The sequence below is a fragment of the Cnephaeus nilssonii genome (genome assembly GCF_951640355.1).
Source record: "Cnephaeus nilssonii genome assembly, chromosome: 4".
Taxonomy (NCBI): domain Eukaryota; kingdom Metazoa; phylum Chordata; class Mammalia; order Chiroptera; family Vespertilionidae; genus Cnephaeus; species Cnephaeus nilssonii.
This window is the reverse complement of record NC_137075.1, coordinates 99373177-99396974: the sequence shown is the minus strand read 5'-3', so window position 1 is coordinate 99396974 and position 23798 is coordinate 99373177. Positions and strand designations below refer to the sequence as shown.

At 45.9% G+C, this 23798-nt stretch overlaps 1 protein-coding gene across 1 annotated transcript; it reads right to left on the bottom strand.

The window, feature by feature from the left end:
- Positions 1–4783: 4783 nt before the first annotated feature.
- Positions 4784–15835, bottom strand: CALM1 (calmodulin 1). The gene is made up of 6 exons (XM_079769939.1): positions 15608–15835; positions 12707–12737; positions 11630–11773; positions 9167–9273; positions 8597–8732; positions 4784–8429 (listed from the first exon to the last, which is right to left on the bottom strand). Exons 1-6 carry the CDS (start codon positions 15608–15610, stop codon positions 8401–8403), a joined length of 450 nt encoding a protein of 149 aa, XP_079626065.1. The 5' UTR covers positions 15611–15835; the 3' UTR covers positions 4784–8400.
- Between the last annotated feature and the right edge of the window lie 7963 nt (positions 15836–23798).

The window sequence follows — 23798 nt, the reverse complement described above, 5'->3', positions numbered from 1 at the left end:
GAGAGCCCGTACCGCACCTTTTCCATAAAAGTTTGATAAAAGGTGTCCCCCTTCCTTATTTCAGAGGAAGGAATCTGAAGTTTTGGGGGGCGGGGGGGGGCACAAACCAAGTTTCCAGCCCGGCTTGGCTCAAGCGGGGAAAGTACTAGTAGCTCAGAGAAGCTGACCACCTGCTTAGATCACTCGGCCTGCAAATAGAGGAGCCAGGACTTAGACCCAAGCCGTCTGGGTCCCAGGGTCCCAGAGTCTTACTACTCCACGTGGGTCTGGGAACCAGCAGCATCAGCCTTCTATCTGCTAAGCTTCTCAGCTCACAAGGCTTCTTTCTTGCATCCACAGGAGACTCCCAGACAGCACAAGGATCGCGGGCTCCATTAGGCAGGTGAGATCCGGGGAACCCATGTGGCAGGGCTAGGACTCAAATACGAGTATCCTGAGGCCAACTGCTGGGCTCAGCACTACCCCTCAGGATAGCCTGAAGGGGGCAAGGGACTCCGCGGCACAGCTGTGTCTTCTCACTGGTGAGATGGGCATCACACACACTGGGACCAGCTAAGATACATGCATCACTGACCACAACTAGGGAGTCACCCAAATGCCCATCAACTGAGGGATGAATTGTGGCCTATCCGTACAATGGAATATTATTCAGCCAGAACATGGACCAAAGCACTGATACATGCTGCCGTGGAGCTGGAGGCTGGGGACACATTGGTGGACCAGACCAACCTGGTCCCTGTCCTGAGGAGCTTTGTCTTACACAGGAGACGGACAGTAAACAATGGAGTGATCATGGGAGTTATGCTGATGTGAAGCATGGGTGGGCGTCTTGTTGAGGGGTGGTCAGGGAAGGCCTCTCAAGGAGGAAACATCTAAGTTGAGAACCAAGGGCTAAGGAGGAGCCGGCCATCCCAGAGTTGAGGGACAAGCATTGTGGCTAGAAGGAATAGTCTGCACCAAGAAGGGTGGCATGAAATACAAGACACACTCTACTCATCAAAGACAACAAAATCCAAGAGAAAGAGCGGCCGCTGGGGAGGCGATGCTGGAATGTAGAAAGAGCGTCAGGAATGGAGTTTCAAACTCTGGACTCAACACGGACCCTTCCCTAGCCTTGAGTCACTCACTGAATCTCCAAAACCTTCACAGGGCTCCTGCATTTGCCGCCCTAAATGCTGTCTCCCCCATGCGCAGGTGTGATTCCGGAACCTCAGCACAAGATGTTACCTAAATGCCTCTTAAATTCCCGGGCGCCCGTCCTGCCAGCCTGAACTTCCCATATGCTGATTCTGTCACGCAGGGTGTTATGTCTTCATCGGGCCAAGTAGGAATGTAGACCAGGGCAGAGCCCAGTGGCAATCCACTAGCGACCTCCCGCCATATGGAAGCTGATCCCTAACACATTTTTTGAGTATCATATCTACATACCAGCCCCTGTGGGTTCAGGATTCAGACATGAGTAAGACAGTCTTTATTCTCACCCCATTCAGTGTGTGTCGGGGGGATGGGGGGCGGGGGGGGGCAGTCAGTCAGTGAGGGGCCTCATGAGCAAGTTGGATTAGCCAGGGCATAAAATGTCTGGGAAAGCCGCTACAGAGGTGGGCAGAGCAGCTCATGGAGGGCCTTGGAGAGCATGTTAATGAGGCTGGACTCTCCCCTGGACCCGTGGTCAGCAAACTCGCGAGCCACATGAGGCTCTTTGGCCCCTTGAGTGTGGCTCTTCCACAAAATACCACGGCCTGGGCGAGTCTATTTTGAAGAAGTGGCGTTAGAAGAAGTTGAAGTTTAAAAAATTTGGCTCTCAGAAGAAATTTCAATCGTTGTACTGTTGATATTTGGCTCTGTTGACTAATGAGTTTGCCGACCACTGCCTTAGGTGGTAAAAAGAGGCTTTGTAAAGGTGATGACGTTAAAGATCTGGAGGTAAAAAGAGTCACCTGGATTATCCTGATGGGCCCAGGAAGACCTAGGTGGGTCCTTATGAGGGGGAGGCAGGAGGATCACAGTCGGAGGAGAATCAGTGGGTGCAGGCCACAAGGAAGCAGGTGTCAACCTATTAAGAATGTTTTCACACTTAGAACTGCTCCAAATGGAATGTGCCAAATGGCCTTTATTAACTAAAGGATTAACTAAATCATGCCATATTGACATACAGCTCCTAAAAATAATCTCCAAGAATTTAAGTTTATGGGGATGTTCAACATAAGTTTTTAAAAGAAGAGAGAAAAATTATGAAAACACGATTCTATTTATATACTAGTATGTCCAGAATAAGCAAACCCATAGATATAAAATAGATTAGTGGTTGTCGGGGCGGAGGAAGGAGAGGGTGGGGAGTGACTGCTAACCCACACATGGTTTCTTTATGGATGATGAGAATTTCTGGCATTAGATGGTGTCAATGGTTATACAACCTTATGAATATATCAAAACCATGAATTTTCTACTTTTAAAGGGTGAATTTTATAGTACATGAATTGTATCAAGAAAATAAGTATAAGGAATAAAAACTGAAATACTTATGTATATATACAATATGTAATTGTATATAATAAGGAATAGTATGCTTAATTTTTCCACACATATAGAACCCAATTTTGTCAACTATATCTCTGCATCCATATGGTGAGAAAAAATTCTGGAAAGAAATACAAAGAGTTAGCTAGTTTTGTAGGGTAATGGGGTTATTTGGAGTCACAAATTTTATAATAAACAGCTTCTCTTTTAGAATCAGAAAAAAAAAACACAAAAAACACTTTTGTAAAGATGGGACTGGGCTGCCTGTTGTGGTAACAAGCTTCTTGTCATGGAAAATATTCCCCAAAGTTTGAGAATCAACAGATGTGAATATTTGCACTGGGAGTTTGACCTACAGTGTATGGCCCAGTCTTTTTCTAACTGAAATATTATCATTTTATAATTATCCTTTTCTTTTCTTTTTTTAATAATCCATTATCTCAAATCTTGACTCTGGTACCAGTCTGTGAGTAGGGGGTAGGCGGTGGGATTCAACTTTTGTTTTCTAAAAACTGATCACAATTTGAAAGGTATATTAAGACTCAAAAAGGGTAAGAAAATTAGTTTAAAAGCAAACTGTACATGCTTATAAGCAGCCGGAATAAAAAGATTATGTTGCATTGAACTATTTAAGAAATGATCTGACTAGAGAAGACTTGGGTTTTCCCTTTCCTTTTTGTAAAAGTGAAAATAAAAATCTTAAGTGTGACATTTGAAATACTCTCTGTGTAAATAGCACACTCTCTCCAAAGGTTGCTGACACACAGGCAGAACATAACTAAGTCTTATGAGGGACACTGCCACCTTTTTCTCTTTTTTTTTTATCCCAAGTCCAGGGAGTGTCAGCCATGAGATGGGAGAGGAGAGCCAGCAGACTCCTCATCAGCCTGGGGTGGGTGAGGAGCGTGAGCTAGCTCCTCCCACCCGCTGGCAGAGGGCTGGGGGCAGCGGGAGAGGAGATGCACCAAGCTATAAAAAAACGTTTGTTTTACTTCCTTCTAAGGCGTCCTGAGTCACTGGGCGCCCCAGCCCCCGGTGCCCAAAGAAGTGCAGCTCACATCGGAAGTGTGTGCATGGAAACGTGTCAGGAAAGAGACCTGGGCCAAAGCCGCTGAAAAAGCAGGTGTTGTTGTCCCTTGAACCGAATCCCGTGCAGGCCGAGTGGCAGCTTCCTATTTCCGTCCCGTGCGGAGGGTGGATGTCACCGAGTGGTCAGCTTCTCTGACCCGTGTCCCAATAGTCCATCAGCCTCCACAGCAAGCTTGCCCTGCGCGCCTCCCCCGCCGTGGAGCTGCCGAGACTTTTTAAAAACCCCGTTTGTCATCTCAAAGCATACGGCGCTCCCACGCTATTTTGCCTCCCACCCTTTAGGCTGCAGTTTCCATTTAAACACCAAGTGATGCCAACCCGGGTTGGTCAGAATCCTAGAAAGCCACAGGTAGGAGGTAATCATCTGTTTACCAAGGGGTTGGAGGTGGGGGGCAGGGGGGACAGGTCCACAGAAGGTAAGAGACCATGGCTACGGAGGGACAGAACCAAAAGCAGGCAAGGCCTGTCCCCATGACGGTGTCCACATCCTGGTAGTCGCAGCTGCTGCATGCAGGGGGCGCCATCTCAATGCTCTCTGGAGAGGTCTCCAGCTCTGTGGCCACAGCAGGGCTTACTTAACTTGTGACCATTCCGCTGCTTTTCAGCCCCCTCCCTGCTTCTGTGCAGAGTGGGAAAGGACACGGGCCAGGCAGCTGGGAGATCCTTCTGGAAATAGGTGGCAGCCAGAAGGTGGCCTTTTCTGCTTGAGAAGCTTGTCTGGGAACCAGGGCCTGGGATGGCACTGAGGAAGGGGGAGGTTTCAACTCCAAGACTCTGAATGGAGGTGTAGCCACTCCCCTTTTCCTCAGCTACCCTGCTCACGGCAGCGGGTGCTTAGGTAATTTAAAATGCCCATCTTCTTCTTAACGTGTATTTCTTCCCACAATTCCTAAAGAGACTTGGATGAACGCGGAGGTTAAAGGGACATCAATCTTTTTTATGGTGTACATTTTCTGCATAAAGCAAGCGTGGATACATTACGGGGCCAAGAGATTGTGTTGAAAATGTCAGCTAACACCCAAACTACCTAAAACTGGAGCCAGGCTGCAGTAGCCGGCTGTTATTTCTGGCCCCTCACCTAGAGGTTAGGGGGGATTACATCCGTAGGCAGGTACCTCTCGCTCACTGAGCAAAGGGATTGGAAGCCACACAAGCTAAAAACCTACACAGTTCGCAGTTAGAGATGAAAGGCTGCAGAAATGTTTATTGAATACAGTGCCAGGTTTATAAATAAAACTTATTTACAGTTTCCATAGAGTTGGTCCCCCATCAGAGAGGTGGTAAAATCTCCAAACAATTTATCTCAAGATTTACAGAAACTTTCAAGTACATTTTCTCCTTTGCAAATCGCCACGGTGAAGGGAAGCTTCGGTACCGAAAGAACTACCACCACCTTGGCTACAGACGTGTTTAATGAACATTATAATAGAGCTGGAGAGCACACACACTCCACCCATGCCACTACCTTCTCACCCCAAGGGATACAGACAGCCACGTGTCTCCTACAGGACAACTTCAAGGGATTAAAAAAAAAGGAAATAGTCATGGTTAGCTGAAGGGATAGAGTAAGACACATTCGTGGAATCTAGTCACTGCCAGAAGGGTAAGTTTAGGATATACAATAAAAGGATTATTGAAGATATACAATAATTAGTTCCAATGTTTAAAATAATCGAATGAACAAAGAGCAGATGGACCAAATTTACATTCTTGGTTTAGGAAGAAGTTCCCAGGATGCTGAGGGGCTGATCATATGCTGCTACTCGGGACGGGCCACAGCAATGCCAGGCCTACTGGACAGCCACTCATTACAATGTGGTTACGGGTACAGTCAGACATGCATTTATAAAGAGAATATAAAAATATGTACAGTAGCTAATTTTCAATGTGTTTAAGTTGCTGAAAGATACCAATTAAAGTGTGCAAAAATTCGTTTTGTCAAAAAATCAGAAAAAAAAGCCTTCCTTGGCAACAGTGCGTTAAAAGCCCATCCGAAATATCAAGCTACATTTGCCTTGCTCAACACCTACCCCAAACAGATGGAGAACGAAACCAGGAAAGTGTTTGCCAAGTACTCAGCAGATTTTTACGGCAAGTCTCAGGCTCAAGCGGGATGCCAGTTAAACTAGTCACCTTATATATATATATATGTATATATATAAATATATATGTATGTGTGTACATTTAAAGAGCAGTTAGAAGTTAGGGGCGAGAGTTTACAGGAAGGTGCTAACCCACTTATAGGAAGGACTGCCACGACATCCAGCTCTTGCCACTCTCAAACTCACGCAGACTGCAAACACCTCACCCCCGGGCTGGCCGTCCCCTCAAACGCCAGAGGAAAAAGGCTACCGTGGACCCGCTGCATCCCTGCACCATGCTGCAACTCCACATTCCCTGGGGAAAGCTCCTGTGCCCACAGGATCCTGGCCCTTTCGGAATCTAGTTCCAAAGTCAATCTCTTAGGAAAGACTGTAGGACCACTGAAATGGAGTCCACCCAGCTTCTAGAAAGACAGAAGGCAAAGTTTCCAAGAAGTCAAGTCACCCCCAACCCTCTTTGGAACTACCAACAGGTCATCGGCCACAGGCCTGAGACTGGGCCAACAGTCAGGCTGTTGGAACTCCCTGCGAGAATCACGCAGGTCTGTCACTTAGGCGAACCAGGAGCCCTCGGTCCTCCTAGCTCATCAGAACCCCCAAGGTATTCTTAGGTGTCCCTTCCAGATGCAGGAAATGATGAAAGCCACACCTAGCTCGTGATGTCAACCTCTCTTCCACCAACCACGGAGTCTCAGGACCAGTCGCAGAGGCGGGCGGACGGACGGGCGGGCTCCTCTCCACGGCTCTGACCCACCCCTCTGGCAGGAAATCTAACAAGCTGCAAAATGCCAGAGGGGCAGGGAGTAGGAGAGGGAGAAGCCAAGGGTCTGTATAAATCAGCCCCGAAATGCACCCGGGTGGCTGCCAAGAGCTCCTCGCTGCCTCGCGCGCAGCCTGCCACTGTTCCCTGGCAAAGGAAAACCTCCCACGCCAACACTCAGAACCCCAACCTCCTGGCTAATAAGACACCGCCAGTTAACACCCTGAAAAAATGCACATCCAGCCTTCACTTCAAAGAGTTCTGCAAAATGCAACATGCCTCCAAAGGGGCTTTTTAAAAGCGGACCAATCCCACGGCAAAGACCAGTACCAGCATCTTCGTTTTGGTTAAAGGTTTATAATTAGACACAACATTCCCTCTGGGGTGGTGGTTTACTTTCAAGCTGAGGGCTACCATTAGTTCTACTTGGGGGGGGGGGGGGGGGGGGAAGCAGAGTCAACTTTTTCAAAAAGGTAAAAGGAGGATAGAGATAATCATAACTTAAAAATAATCGTGAATCAAAAGGCGACTGGTAGTGTCTTTTAGGCATGAAGAGACTGGCTTAGAAAAGTGACTACTGCTTCTACCACACACAGCGAGGATCGAGTTACAGACACACTAAATCATGTCTCTTGCACAGATGGTCTCTAGTTACATAAAACAGGTAATCAGCAGCACAACTGAGACGAACCCCTAAATACATGCTTGAGAGAAAGTGGGTTTTTTTCCCTTCATTAAGAGCTCTACTGTCTGAATAATCATTAAGTTACCATGAGTCACTCTCCCCCCTCCCCCCCGGGTGAAAACACAATAGACCTACATGTCCACAAACATGATGCAGCAGTCGGAATTTGCTTGGTTTTAGGCGAGGTCTCAGCTCGGAGGTTGGTGCTGGGATGCCGGGAGGGAGCGGGGGAGGGAAACCCAATGCCGGGCTGGGGACAGTTACAGGTGCACTGGGCCTCCCCCTCCAACTGCCTTGTCCCCGTTTGGATCTCAGCTTTACAAAGCATTTAACACCACTTTAAGTTAATGGTCTTTTTATTGGAAAAAAAAATAAAATAAAAAGACTAGCATTTACACAACTTGGAATGGACGTTAAATTGTAATTTCTTGAACAGCAATGTTGATGGTTGTGCTGAAGTCCACAGCCACAGCCTACCTCTGCTGGCTCCAAGTCACGGTTCAGGAGGTTTTAAAAACAGAGAGTCCAAAGATGCTCCCTTGGTAAAAGTTTCTTTTTTAAAAATTTGTGTGAATGGTGACAGCCTGACACCCATTTCGCTCTAGCACAATGCAGACCATGCTAAACCAACGCACGTGGGCATGCCACCAGGATGCCTCACCATCACCACGGGGCGGGGCACATGGAAGGACAAGAGGGACCATCATCCTGCTCGTGGGGCTACGTCTAGACAGTTTATCCTTCACCCATTTTTCTACCCAACATCCTGAGGTAAACCAATTTGAAATGCGTTTGCTTTCAGCAAACCAACTATGACAATTTCTACTAACAAACTGAACTAGAACCCATTTAAATAGGCTTTGAATTTGTTTTTTCGTTTTTCGTTTTTAATACAAATGCCTGACTGTGCTCAATTGTCAAGCTGCATGCATGAAAAACTGGCCAGCCCAAACAGTGTATTAATCATTAGCAAATGGAACTGCAAGGAGTCCACTAAGTGCTTCCTTATCGTTAAGGTAGTACGAGGATTTATACTGTAAAACGGATGTGTAGCTTGATCTTTAGGGGACAGGACCACCAACCAATACATGCAGATTTTTTGTGTGTGTGGACAGAAGGTACTTTTGACATTCAGTTTTGCTATATAGAAACAGAATGAGTAAATGATTTTTTTTTTTTTTTGCAAGAGGTAAGTAAAAGATTCAATTTGATTCTTCTAGAGGAGGGGAAAAGTTGAAAGTAGGTCTTCATTTTGCAGTCATCATCTGTACGAATTCTGAAAAGACAAATAGTCATAACTCGGTTATCTTCAAAAGCAGCTGTATGAACCCACCATCTCTGCGTAAAAAAAAATTAGTGCATGTCTCACAAAACAGTTAACTTGTTTATAGATTCTGAAGGGAAGACTCTTAAGAACTAAGCTAAAGAAACGCAGTGTTTTACCTTCATAGTTGACTTGTCCATCTCCATCAATATCTGCTTCTCTGATCATTTCATCTACTTCTTCGTCTGTTAGTTTTTCTCCTAAGTTTGTCATGACATGACGTAGCTCTGCCGCACTGATGTACCCATTGCCATCCTGTGAACATTCAGCAATTGTTAGCAAGAGGGGCTGATAGTGGGTCAGTGTGGGCAAGCAGGTCTTTGACTTAATCACGCCCTCTCAAGTTACTGCCGACTCTGCTCTCGTCGACAATTCTCCGATCTCCAGTCCCCTCCTCTACCCACCATGTACATGCAGTCCGCGAGGGCAGAATACACAGGGGGGTTTCAGAAACTAATAGAAATTGAAAGTAACAATCAAGAAACTTGGTTCAAATTTTCTCAGGTACTTATTATGCTTTCCCTTACTGGATAAGGTTACTGCAATAAGTCGGATTATTTGAAAGTGAGATTTCAGAGGTTCAGGCAGTTAGGTAAGTGTTTTTAACTAGGACAGATTGTTGAAGCTTTTAGCAAGGAGAGAAAAAAAGCAGTACTTAAGTACCATCTGCAATGCAGATGCAGGATTACCTTGTCAAAGACTCGGAATGCCTCGCGGATTTCTTCTTCGCTGTCTGTATCTTTCATTTTTCTAGCCATCATAGTCAAAAATTCTGGGAAGTCAATGGTGCCATTGCCTCAAATGAAAACAAAAAGCTCGTGTAAAGTAAGTGCTCCAGCAATGCTCCCCTGCAGTAATAATTTTAGAACCACTTTATGGAATTGGTAAGCGCTTGCTAGGACAAACTGGTGAATTATTTTATTTGGTTGAACCATTTATAGGTCTAAACTGTTGCAACACTTCACAGGGCGATTTCACATGATTCAAATTAATGATCAATGCCCTGGACAGCATTTAAGAATGCAAAGGAAACTGCATATACAGAACCTTGACCACTGAAGGGGGTTGTTCGGTTCAGGAGAAAAAAAGCACACAGCACTGACGGCTGACTCTTTCCACTCCCAAGGGAAGCATTCCAGATGGTCTCTCCCGCACTCCCCTCCCGCCCCCGCTCCAAGTTAGGGCAATCAGTGGGATCCAACTCTGCCTTGGCTAGCGGTGCTGGTCCAGGCCTGGATTTGGGCCCCCAGGGATGAAAAGGATCAGGAGGGGGACAGACTGACTTGATTATGCCATGGACCATAAAGCGTTAGAAAGTCTTCTCCGGGGGCATTTCTCAGGCACGTTATGGTAAGTCACCTAATCGCTTTCTCTCCACTCGGTATCTTTATTTCCCATTAAGGGCAAAACTCAGAAGTGTTTTCACAGCTCAGACCATTAACATTAGAAAACTGTGTCAAAAGAATCTGTTCTATGGCCAATATTCCAAATAACGCCTCTGAAAACGAAGAGTCAGATGAACACGCCAGAGACAAACCACTCGATTAACAATGTAACTTGAGCCCTAACCGGTTTGGCTCAGTGGCTAGAGCGTCGGCCTGCAGACTCAAGGGTCCCAGGTTCGATTCCAGTCAAGGGCATGTACCTTGGTTGCAGGCACATACCCAGTAGGGAGTGTGCAGGAGGCACCTGATCGATGTTTCTAACTCTCTATCCCTCTCCCTTCCTCTCTGTAAAAAAAAAAAATCAATAAAATATATTTAAAAAAAAAACACAAAAAACAATGTAACTTGAATTAAGTGGAAATAAAGTTAAACTAAAAGAAAAAAACTTTAGGTCAAGCTACTCATTTTCACCAGTACCTTTAAATCAACAGTAATTCAACAGATCCTTTCAAGTTCTTTTGGCCTCCAAAAATGGAAAGCATTATTGATATTCATGTAAGTCAATATTAAGTATTTAGCGTGCTCACAGCCAAGCAGAGATGCGTGTCCTTAGGCATCATCATGTTTATTCACTGTGAATACCAGACTCTGTCTCCAGGACCTCACACCACACCCCCGCCCCTTGTTCCATACAAATCTCGGGGAGCCTAATATACTCTGCCAGCCCCCAAGCTCAGTTTCCCAGGGTTTACAGGAGAAACTAGATCACCTTAGCAAACTGGAGAGAACTATGTACAACCTCTCTTTCCAAAACAATATTAAGGCTGAAGACAGTCTTTGGAAGTAGTTTGAATGGGCTAAAACCATTGTTAAAGAGTTTAACCAAAACCCCTGCTTCTAAATGTATGGGGCACGTCTGACTCAACTTTATCACCTTTCAAAACCCCATTTTTAAATGACTACTATCAAGTCAATCATCTAGCAAGTAGTCCAGACCCAAATTCTTCTTAGATCACCTTTTAAAAATGTACTATGTTCTACAATGTTGTGTAGTACATTTACTGTACACGTATACATATATATATGGTTTTTTGGAGGGCGTGTCTCAAAAACCGTTTACTGATGGAAGCAAGCAATAAAAAATCTATTGCCCACTGTTCTAGAATTCAGAAGACGATGAACAATTGGTGAACAACTGCTACAGGGGTTCTTGCTTGTTCCTTCCTGCCCCATGCCTTATACATCCTCTCCTTCTGTTAGATTCTGCAGATCTATTCCCTACAGTCCATCATGACCCCACACCTCCAAGCCTCACAAGGACTTAAAAATTCTCTTCAATAAACACATCTACAGCTCACACGGTATCCAATTCTGTTAGCGTCTAACAATGCTCTTCACCCACTTCACTTAAGGGATTTTTCTCCTCCTCTTAGAGACAACAAGCTTTTTAGAAAGGTCTATGGCTATTTGTCTTTTACTTCCCCACAGAACTGGATGCAGACTCATGGGCCAGTTGATGAAAGACCGAGCTGTGGGTCACGGCAGGTAGAAAAGAACAATACAGTGATCCGATTCAGGAAACATTCTAGCCAGTGAGCAGGGCAAAAGGCAGGCCCATAATCTCCTATTTACATTGTCAGTGGCCAGAAGGTAACCACAGAAAAGATCTTTGCACATTTGTTTCGCTGTGGGACCTGAGAGACGATCTCGTAACATGTTTGAACTTGAATGAACACTGGTGCTCATTCACAGTTCTAAAGCCCTTACCATCAGCATCCACTTCATTGATCATATCCTGCAATTCGGCTTCTGTTGGGTTCTGACCCAGTGACCTCATGACGGTGCCAAGTTCCTTTGTTGTGATGGTCCCATCGCCATCTTTGTCAAATAGGGAGAAAGCTTCCTTGAATTCTGAAAACAAAAGTTTACCTTTTAGAACGAATGTCTTCACCCAAGCCAGCCACCACGCGCACTACCCTGGGGCTTGCCAAAGCAAGCGGTCCAAGGTGTGCAAGCGATCCGAAACTGCCTGGCTTTATCTACTGAAATAAAGACTACAGCAGTCCTGTAGGACTGGCCTCTATACAGCAGACCACAGAGCAAACACTGCTCCTGTTAACCAGCTCTGTAAAACCACAATATTCTCACATTTTTAAAGAAGGCTAAGCTTCAACGCACTGAAATGAGCCCCACATCCAAACTGACAAGTGGAGATTGGTCTGTGTTCCCTTAAGGCCCCTTCCTTCCTGTTAAAACTTCTACAGCCATAAGAACGCCTTGTTTTCCTAGCAACCTGTCGGCTACTAAAATGTGCATTCCAGGTAGCCAATGTGTTCTCTCTACAGGGTACTCAGAATATTCCAAAGGCATTTCTGGTTTCCTAAGGAGAAACCATCCCCAAAAAGTCCTCCAGGGAATATTGGAATCTAAACTAAAACAACTCCCTTCCCAATTATTATAATGGTCCTAACACTCATTTTCACCCATTCCCATAGATTTTAGAATAGCAAGCACAGGTTTTCAAAGGTGATTACTAAAAGACCTGTGACATAAAAATTCTAAACTACACGTCTGAGTAGTAAACTCAGCACAATCTCATTATATACAAAACCTCGCACCGTGAAACATAGTCGGCTACCCCAGAGTGTAACAAATGGATATTCTTAGTTCTGCGTCCTTTCACTTTATCTCCAAAATACTGGCGAGGAGTAGCATCTCACCTAAATATTTCTGCTTGTTTTCATTTATATAGATTCTTAGGAAACTGTTCATATTATAGGGGAGAGGAGACTGACTGATGCCTAGCTCTGGCCTACTAGGGACTCCCTGAAGCCATGGACTTACCAGCAATCTGTTCTTCAGTCAGTTGATCAGCCTACATGGAGAAAGAAAAGGTTGTAATTCAATCTACAACACTGAGATCAACACTGCTGCTCCAATTACACTTTTAATTGTGACCTTTTGTCAATATTTAAAATATGTCAACCGTCTGAAGACTTTAGCACGGTTATTTAATGAAAACAAAAATAAAGAAAACTCTTGATGCTATTAAAAAAAAAAAAAAAAAAGGATGACAAGGAAGTGACAGCTCCCTTCAGGTTTTCCTTTCTGGGCCTTGGGCTGTGCGCTGTGAGGAATAACTAGGAAGGGTCAGCTCATAACTTGAAAAATGGCACCTCTAGCGGCAAAGGGTCCCACAGCACAGGCTGCAGCAGCAGCAGCAGGCGCTGGGAAAGAAGGGCGCCACCTACTGCACCAGGGCGCCGCGGTCCCCGCTTCCGCCCCAGCAGGGACCTAGCCTGACGTTGCTGTCCCCGCAGCCAGGATCTCGGATCTGTCCAGGGGCAGGCTTTTAGCGCACCTTGCGCATTGCTGCGGGCACTCCAAATCTCCAAACTGGCGTTACATAATGGCACTGGGTTGGATTAACGGGCTTTTATGTCCATTTTATGAGATACAATTAAGAGGGGGAAATAAATATACCGCAATGGGTTATCCCGCTAACTTCATTTCCATGTAGTAAATGCTTTCAATCATTTATATTAGGCAGTTATTCGCTAAAAGTCCAACATTCACAATGGCTAATGCCCTCTGTCAAATTATCCTGACTCAGAAGCCAGGAAGGGGGGGGGCGGGGGATGGAACCTCCGATAAGTGAGCTGTTACAAAACTGCAAATACGAAGTGCACCGAAAACTACACCATTATGAGACTAGACCCCCTCTTTTCTGGAGAGGAGGGACTCTGCTGGAGGGCGTTTACCTACCTTAGAGATGACAACAGAGCTGCTCACAATGAACATTTCACTGGAGGTGGTAGTGGGCACGGAGGTAACTCTCACGGCAACATAAAACCTGCATCTCCAGCCAGGGGCATTCGAGAGCTCAAGGAGAGCTAATATGTATTTTTATTTTAATGAAGGGCACCTAATGAAGCCAGCCACAAAATAGGTCCTAATAGAAAGCTGACGGTGTTAAGTTTATTCTAACTCTTAAAGGAAAACTTTCACAAATAGGAACGGTGTTCCAATATTATTGAAAACTTTTTTTTTTCGTATTCGAATGGAGTCTTCTTCCTTTCTACCCTAGTTGACTGCCTAATAGGTTTTCTTTCTATCGAACGAGGGAGACACGGTGATTTATGTAACGCCAGAGCAGCGTCTGTCTTGTACAACAGGAAACGGCTGCCACACCTCGAAAGAGAAGCTGTCACCCTTACCCGGGAGCACAATCCCACCACGCGCCAGGACTGTCATGTTAGAGGGGTTATGGAGAGCATCAGCCTTCCTCGACAAAAATAAAAAAATAAAAAATAAATAAAAAATAAACATCGCCCAATGGCACTGGCCTGAGGGACAAGGGTGCCCCGAAACTGCCAGAGGGCCGTCTCCCTACCCAGCCAAGCCGAGAAGGCTGTGGGTGATGTCAGCCCGGCGCAGGGAGGAAGGGGGCCGTGAGAACACACCCAGCGAGGCGCACAGGCGCATCTGGCCAGCTAGAAGCTGCAGAGAAAGCGGAAATGTCGAGGGCATCTCCCTGCGGACTGGGAAGTGGCGCCGAGCGGGGAAACGCAACGCGAGGGGCCCGGCAGGGGTGCGTGCCCCAAGGGCAGACGAGGAGGGGGAGGGCAAGGGGATGGCCCCCCGCGAGGGAGTGGGAGAGCCGCCCCTCACCAGCCGGGGCGACCTCCCACTCCCAAGCCCGGACTGCACGGCGGGGAGCGCAAAGCCCGCCCCGCGCCTCCCACCCGCTTCAGCTCCCCCAGGCGGTGAGCCCGCCGCGCCGCCTCCTCCCGGAGCAGAAACTTTGCGTCTCTAATGGAAACCGAGCCCCGCGCCAGCTCCCTCCTCCCCCATCCCCCCCCCCCTCCACCGCCCCAATTAGCGCTAACCCAGCGCCTCCCGCGGGAAGGGGCCTCCGGGTGTACCGAGGCTCCCGCACGCCTTTACTGCCGCCCGGGGGTGTGGGGTGCGGGGGGGGGGGTCTGCTGGGGTGCGAAACGGAGAGGCGAGTGCCGGCCACACCGCAGGGCCCCGCCCGGGCGCAGGGCGGCCGGCCCGCCGCTTCCGCCCTCCGCCCCCCCTCCCGCCTTCCTGCCCCCACCCCACCCTTCCCCGGTTCCTTCCTTCCCAGCCCACGCCCGCGCCGCGCCCCCCGGGAGGTAGGAGGGAACAGCGGCTGAGAGATGGTGCCCAGCGGGGTAGGCTGGTGGGAGGGCGGGGGCTACACTGACGGCGCCCCCCACGCCCGGGCCGGAGCAATGTGCGCCACCCGCTCGCCCCGGCCCATTCATTCTCCCGGGCCCGCCGGACCCGCCGCCTCCGAGCCTGGGGAAAGGCGGCAGGGTGGAGGGGACTAGTGCCCGGCCCCGCCCGGCTCCCCCACCCCCCCGGGGCCCCGGCCGAGGCGCGGCGCTGCGGGCAGCCCGGGTGCGGCGCGCTGGATGCAGTGGTGCGGGGCTGGGGGTGGGGAGGGGATGCGGAAGCCCCGCGCAGCGGTAGTCAGAGCCCCTGGAGGACCAAAATTTAAACGAGGATCCCTGGCCGAAGAAACTGACATGCAAATCCGAAAGGTATCCGTTTTAGCCGCAACTGCTGCGTAATGCCCGGGAAAGAGAGGGGGAACCCCCCCCAAAAAAAAAAAAAAAAAGAGACAAACGAACAGCAAAAAAAGAATAAACCCTAAAAATTTGTTTAGAAATCATGGGCAGGCAGCTGCTACGCCGGCATTTGCCATCCCCGACCTACCATGGTGCAAACGGAGGGAGGAAGCGCAGAAGGACCGAGGGAGGTGGCACCAGCGCGGGGCTGAGACGGCGGGAGCCTCCGCTGCTGCTGCTGCTGCCGCTAAGGCGCGGTGTGCGCTGAGCGCTGTGCTGAGCCGCTGCCGCCGCCGCCTGCGCCGCCGCCCGACTGCGAGTAACGGCGCCGCGCCGCGAGACTCCCAGCACGAATGCCGAAGCGCGACCCTGCGCTCGCGGGATATATAGGGCGCTCGGTATCCCTCCGCCGCCGCCGCGCCGCCTCGCTCAGCGCCGCCGTCTCGCTCAGCGCCGCTGCGAAGGCCGGGCCTTGCCCGCCTGGCCCCGCCCCCGGCGCGACCGGCCGCCCCCGCCCTCTGCGCGCCCGCCCCCGCCCGCGCCGGCCCAGGCTCGGGGAGAGGTGCGGAGTTACCGGGCGGGCCCGCTCCGGGCCGCGGCGAGGACCGAGCGCCTGCATAGTGCGGCCCTAAGGCGGCCCTGGGCTTCAGAAGCCGGCCGCCCCTCACCCCAGCCCCACCCCACCTGTGAGACCCCCCCCCCCCACTACCACCACCCCCTACCCCCCCACACTCACACCTCCCTGCGCTGACATCTCCTACCTCTGCGCTGGGCACCCCGTCCTGGGGCAGGGGCGGCCGTGGGGAGCTGGGGACAGGACAGAGGAATTGACCATTGACCGGGCACCGTCAGCTGCAGAAGGGGCAAAGCAGTTTTCCTCGTGCAAGAAATTGGGCGTTTTCCTTCCCAAAATTTGAAGCAATATCTGAGACAAATTCTAGGAGCCCAATGGCGAAATCTACATAATGCCCACAGATAAGCTTAGCCACTCTTAATGGAATGTTCTTACATTTCCTCTAATTTTTTTTTGTATGCCTGGATAATATCTCTCCCCTACTGTTTTGTTCTCTTTTTCCTATGGAAAATACTAGTATTCATCCTGACTGCAGTCTTATTAAAACTTAGGTACCTGTACATCTCCTATAGACCTTAAAAACCATGCTTTGATTAGTTTTCTTAATTTTACTGATTCTGAGAGGGATCCGATCTTTATTCATAAATCCAGAGAAACAAAGAAAGAAGGAATATTTAGAATCCCTCTGATTTCAGTTGGAAGACACAGCTAATTGGCACTGCTATGGAGCTAGACTAGATTTTAACCTACAATCTTGATTACATTCATTTTAAATGGTATTTTAATTTTTAAATTTACTGTTTTCAATTTTTCTGTAAACTAGAAAAAAAAAAAGGACAATTCCAGCTATTGATTTGAAACCCAAAACTTGTAAAAAGAAGAAAAAAGAAATCTTGACCAAACAAAAACGCTGCAGTTTCTTTTCTCGCCAAGGCAGAACACAATTTGATCTTTTGTTTACAGGGCCTGGGCAGCGGTCGCACGTTATCATTTGCTCATTCTTTCAGAGAAAGTGGCAAAGTGTGTGATTGAGAAGCTCTGCTCTGAAGGACTTTGGTTATGTTTGTTTCTGGCCTTAACAAAATCTGCAGAAAGATATTTTAAAAGAATGGGAAATGTTCGGGCACATTGCAGGTGCCACAGGACTGCTGAGGTAACCTAGACAGTCATCTGTGGAGCTGTTCTTACTTTTATGTTCCTTCTAGAATACCACAGAAAGGGTGAACCTGCTGTCAATAGAAAGAGGCTGGGGGAGAGGGAGAGAGAGAGAGAGAGAGAGAGAGAGAGAGAGAGAGAGAGAGAGAGAAAGGAATTTGTATTCTTTTGTCAGGTTTCTCACATAGAAGTTAATTTAATATATTTTAAAACATGGGATATAATGTATGAATAGGAGGAAATAATGGCCTAGAAATGAAATGTATTATTTCATTATTAAGGATTCATTAGCTTCTAATATTCTTTCATTTCTTATCATCATTTTGGTTAAATTGCTACAATCCATGGTTTTGAAAACCAGGCATTTTATAAAATAATATTTCTCCCTCTCTCATTTAACCTATTTCACCCAAATACAAAGCTTTTCATGACTTTACTTGCTAACAATAGAATCATTCCACTTATTACAGGAAAATTCATTATTCTGAGTCTTCATATTTACCATCTAGAGTTATCTTCTGGTAATTTTTAAATGTATCAAATCACATCTTAGCTTTCAAGTCTAGTGGGTTTATAATGAGGTCATACTTTATTCAGTTTTATGGCTAGTTTGCCACACTGAAATATAAGAAGGTCAAGTGACTTGCCCAAGATCTTACCATGAGTCAGGAAGGAGCATAAAATAGAGCGTGAGCCCTTGTTTCGGGCTCTAATCTTAGATTATATATGGCTGAAATCAATATCTGAAATTTTTAAACATGCAATGTGAAGGATTTGCCTACTTCATGAAGCAGATTCTTCTAACAACTTAGATGATTACAGGGTTTTCATCTTGACCAACACAAAGATCACAGTTTGAACTCTGTGGGTCTACTATAGGTGGATTTTTTTCAATAAATACCTGCACTGTTGGGAGTCCACAGATGCAGAGGCCGACTGAATGCATTGACCTGCGCCATTCGTATATTGGTGATTTGAACATCCTCGCATTTGGGTTTCTGCAGGAGGCCCTGGAACCAATCCCCCATAGATACCAAGGGACAACTTAAGTTTTGGATGCATCAAAAGTTATACTCGGGTTTTCAACTCCCCAGGGGGCCTGCACCCTTAACCCCCACATTATTCAAGGGTCAATTGTACAATAGGCTCCTCTGGTCCACACTTTCGGAGGTTTCAGTTACCCACGGTCAACCGCGGCCCAAAAATATTAAATGAAAAATTCCAGAAATAAACAATTCATAAGGTTTAAATCTCATGCCACTTTGAGTAGCATGATGCAATCTTGCGAGTCCCGCTTCATCCTGCCTGGGACATGAATCATCCCTTTGTCCAACATATCCATGCTGAATAAGCTCCCCACCTGTTCTATACGTAGTGGCTATCTGGGTTATCAGATAGACTGTTGCTGTATCACAGTGCTGTGTTCAAGTAGCCCTTATTTAACTTAATAATGGCCCCCGAAGTGCAAGAGTGGTGATGCTGGCAATTCAGATACCCCAAAGAGAAGCTATAAAGTGCCTCCCTGCCCTGGCCAGTGTGGCTCAGTTGGTTGGAGCATTGTACCCTGCACCGAAGGGTCTCAGATTCAATTCCCAGTCAGGGCCCATACCCAGGTTGTGGGTTCGATCCCTGATTGAGGTGTGTATGGGAGGCAACCAATCAATGTTTCCCTCTCACATTTTTTTTTTCTCTCTCCCTTACTCTCTCAAGTCAATAGAAACATATCTTTGGATGAGAATTTAAAAATCTATATATATAAAAGCCTAGCGACCAAATGGTGGAACAGCCAAACAACCTGTCGACCAGTCACTATGATGCGCACTGACCACCAGGGGGCAAACGCTCAACGCAGGAGCTGCCCCCTGGGGGTCAGTGCGCTCCCACAGTGGGAGCACAGCTCGGCTGATCAGGGTGAGCAGCGGTCCCACAGTGGGCTGATCCCCACAGGCCATGCCCCCCACCAGTGCACCAGGCCTCTAGTAATAATTATAATACTAAATACATAAATAAAAGTTTAAAATTGTTTCCTTTTAGTGAAAAAATATGTATATATAGGAGAAAACATACATTATAGGGTTCAGTACTATCCATGATTTCGTGCGTTCACTGGGGTCTTGGAACATAATGCCCACAGATAAGGGGGGACTACTGTAGCCTCCTGTAAGTGGATAAACTTCTTTTTTTTTAAAATATTTTTTATTGATTTTTTACAGAGAGGAAGGGAGAGGGAGAAAGAGTTAGAAACATCAATGAGAGAGAAACACCGATCAGCTGCCTACTGCACACCCCCTACCGGGGATGTGCCCACAACCAAGGCACATGCCCTTGACCGGAATCGAACCCGGGACCCTTCAGTCCACAGGCCGACGCTCCATCCACTGAGCCAAACTGGTTAGGGCGATAAACTTCTTAATTTATGGAGAGATCAGCAATCAGGAAAATAAGCCACATTATTATATATCAATTTACTGAGAACCAAGTCTATGGAATATGTCATGATATTGAGAGAAAATGGTTATCATTGTTATTTAAATAAAATAATGTTAACTAGACCAAGAGTAGAAAGAATGAAGCCCCAAACCAGAAATCTCCAGTTTGAATATCATTTCTGTTAGTAACCAGATCACTCCACCCCTCTGAGTCTAACAGAAAGAATACAAATGCAATTATTGTACATACTCCTGGGGAAAACAAGAAGTTTGAATTTAATCTGTAAGTTCTTTCCAGTTGTAAAACCCTGTGCCTGAGATTATAACATATGATTATAAAATATACATATATCCCATATACAGATATTGAAGATGAAGTGGAAAAAATGGAGAAATGGAAATAGTTTAAAAATTAAAAAAAGAATTTGCTGAGCATTGACTATGGCTAGGTCCTGTGTTAAATGTGTTATTTCATTCTTCTGCCAATTCTGTGAGGCAGGTATCACAATTATCCTTATGTGGAAACTGAGGCACTGAGAGATTCAGTGATTTGCCTAATTTAAGCGGTGGAACCCAAGAATCTAGCTCAGAGAACCAAGCATGTAAGAATCACACTATATCTCCCATTATTTAATAGAATTTATTTTTTATGTAATTTTTTGTGGGGGGAGGGGAAAGAATAAGTTTAAATTTTGACTTTAAAGAGATACTTCTAACCCATTTAGTTAAAATTAAAGTAAGATCATAGGAACGTCATAATAGCTCTATCTGACACACAAGGAGTAGAGTGTCTGTGAAGGAAAACTCAAGCAAAACCTTGCCTTTGTGATGCTTTCTAGGTGAAGGGCATTTCTCACCGTGCAGATGAGGCCTAAGGAGGCAAGGAGCCCTTCTCACCGTCAAACATTCAGTTGATGTCTCTATGCTTTCATCAAAAGAGGTGACTGGGTGTGCCCTAACCCTAGTCCTGTTCCAAACAGGATTTGGTCTTTTAAATTTCTCTTCTACAAAATTGTCTTGGAGCAAACCTGATTTTAAAGACATCAATTTATGCAAATCAAAGTATAGTCCTGATTTATATATCTATTCAGAGACTATATTTACATATCTAGATCTGCCTCAGAACAAAGCTATATTTGAATATTATTATATCCCACACTCTTCTAGGCCCTATGAATACAGTAGCTAAGATAGATAGGTAGATAGATAGATAGATAGATAGATAGATAGATAGATAGATAGATGATAGATAGATAGATAGATAGATAGATAGATAGATAGATAGATAGATAGATGATAGATAGATCTTCTTGCCTTTATGGAACTTAAATTCTTTTGAGAAAATGAATGTGTGTGTGTGTGTGTGTGTGTGTGTGTGTGTAAAAGAGAGAAAGAGAGAGAGAATTTCATGGTTTCTACAAAGTAACCTGTCTAAATTCATCCATTACATATAACTACAGTCAGTTGTGTCTTCATGGATGGATTATCGATTTAGAGTATTTTCCTCAAGAAATCTGTAATCACAGGAGAGAAATCTTGTCTTCTGCCTCCCCACCATCCCCGTTCCCTCCTCTCTGCCCATAGTCCAATGGCACCTTGGTAATTATCCACCATTTGGGATTCTCTACCTCACTAGTCATCTCCAAGACCCAGAACAGATTCTTGCTCTTTGTGTGTGTACATTTCATTTATTGTTATACAGGATTATTTTTAAAAGCTTTACTCTCTCTGTCAACAACAAAATACCTCATTATCCTCCCATTTAACATTTTGCTATTATCATTTATGAATGACTCCTATAGGTAAAGAATAGAGTAAGGATTCTAATAGTACATTTAAATTGGAATAGACGTTGCCATCAGAATATGACAAGCAAAGGTTAGACCATGACTTTATACCGTGAGAGAAAAAAACACATTATCAATGTTAGCCCAGAGGTGTCTATTGAGTGTCCCATAATCTCAGTGAGTCATAACCAGACTACATGTCCTGCTGTGTGCTCCAGCTTGCAATGCTCATCGATGTATTTAGTTAACGGTCTACAGTGCAATCTTCCCAAACAGCACATTCACCTGGCATGTGTGCCCTGTTCCTGTTTTTCTTTTTTTCTCAAATGCTTTCCTTTGAATAGTAGAGGACACCTCTTGCCCTCCATTCACAGAGCTTGTTTTGCCAGTAGCTGTGGTGATGGATTTGCACTAGTCCCTCTCTGGCCTGTTCCACCCTTGTGACCAAGGTCATGAATATGCAACACAGCAAGGGGTCAGGATAGAGAACAGAGCAAAATAATGGGCCATTAATGAGACCAGACCAATGACGCGGGGCCTCATTAGCTCTGTGCTTTGACCTGCTGAGCTCTTAAGTCACAAGCAGCCACTGGTTAGACCAGTGGTCGGCAAACTGCATTAGTCAACCGGGCGGCAAACCGCAGGTGGCTCGCGAGCTGCGGTTTGCCGCTCTGTTGACTAATGAGTTTGCCGACCACTGACCTAGACTCTCGATTCCAATAATTACAGGCTGTTGTTGTTCCTTGTGATTAAACCCCTGACAGACTTAGGGACCAAGTATATGAATTCAGATTTTAAATACTCGATGGGATAAGATCATAGGTTTTGTGCTTTAATTGTTTACACTAAATTCACGCTGACTTTTTAAAAATGCGGCTGACCTACTGAGCAGTGTGTTTTCTAAATTATACTATTTTGGAAGTTCTTGAATCACTATTTCCCTATTAATAAAAAAGAAATCAAGTGCAAAAGTAACTTTAGTCAACATAAAACAGTAACCAGCAACTTCTCATTTCTACCCTACAGAGAGCAGATCTAAGACATCCCTGCAACAACAGGCATTTAGCAGCTTACAAATGATTCAAGGACTATTCAGTTGAGGGATGTGTGGCCACCGCGGTAAACTGGAATGGCAGGTTTGGGGATGACTCGGTTTGCCTGAAGAGCAGCCCCAGTGATTGGCGCAAATTGATACTTTCGCTGGGGGCTTGACATGCAGAAAACTGGCCCATAATGGTAAATCAGGTAAATTGATGTTGATTGTGGGTTATACCAAAGAATGAGCCTCACCACTTCCAACAGAGGGAAGGTCTACTCTGGTAACGGTGTGGTTTGGTTTTGAATCATAATGAAAAACCTTTGTCCTACCTTCTGGATCTGTGCTGTCCAATATGGTAGCCACCAGCCACATGTGGCTATTTAAATTAAAATAAAACACTCAATTCCTCAGTTTCACTCGCCACATTTCAAGTGCTCAGTAGACCCACGTGGCTAGTGGTTATCATATTGGACAGCATACATTTCCTCATCGCAAAAATTCTATTGGACGGCACTACCATGTTGCCTGGATCAAGAATCTTGAGGGTCTCAATCAGGGAAAAAAAAACGAGACATATATAAAACTTCAATTAAAAAAATGAAAAAATTAATCTTGAGGGTCCTAAAAATTTTAATATCACATCCATGATTCTTTTTTTTTAATATACTTTATTGATTTTTTACAGAGAGGAAGGGAGAGGGATAGAGAGTTAGAAACATCAATCAGCTGCCTTCTGCACATATTGGGGATGTGCCCGCAACCAAGGTACATGGCCTTGACCGGAATCGAACCTGGGGCCCTTCAGTCCGTAGGCCAATGCTCTCTATCCACTGAGCCAAACCGGTTAGGGCTCATCCATGATTCTTTATCATCCCAGTGATCTTGTCCTCTTCTGATCCATTTAATACACAGCTGCCAGATTAATTTCACCATATCACTCATCTGTTCAAAAACTTTCATTGGCTCCCCAGTGCCGGCAGGATTTAATGCTAAGTCCTTGTGCCCAGCATTCAAAGCCCTTCAACAGTTTGTTGATCTACTTTTTCAACTTTTTCCCCCGTTATTCTACAAATATGAACTCTCTGTTTCAAATTGGTTTACTCTCTAACTCCTGAATACATATTGTGCCCTTCCAACTCATTGCCTTTTCTGAGCTGTTCCCAGGATCCACATGCCTGTCCATATCTTCACCACCTCTCTCCAAGCCCGGTTTAAATGCCCCAGCTTTCAGACATTCCTAATTATCATAGCTCCTTGTGAACTTCTCTCCTGAATTCCTATACCTCTTACCCACTCTGCTTGATATCTTTTCTGTATCTTACCTCTTCAACCAGATAGTAGCAGAAGCTACCATC

What these genes read in the sequence shown, in the direction of transcription:
- CALM1 (XM_079769939.1), bottom strand. An exon ending in GACTGAAGAACAGATTGCTG is followed by an intron (nt 11,774 to 12,706) that starts GTAAGTCCATGG and finishes TTTTGTTTTCAG; the next exon opens with AATTCAAGGAAGCTTTCTCC. An exon ending in CATTCCGAGTCTTTGACAAG is followed by an intron (nt 8,733 to 9,166) that starts GTAATCCTGCAT and finishes GAATGTTCACAG; the next exon opens with GATGGCAATGGGTACATCAG.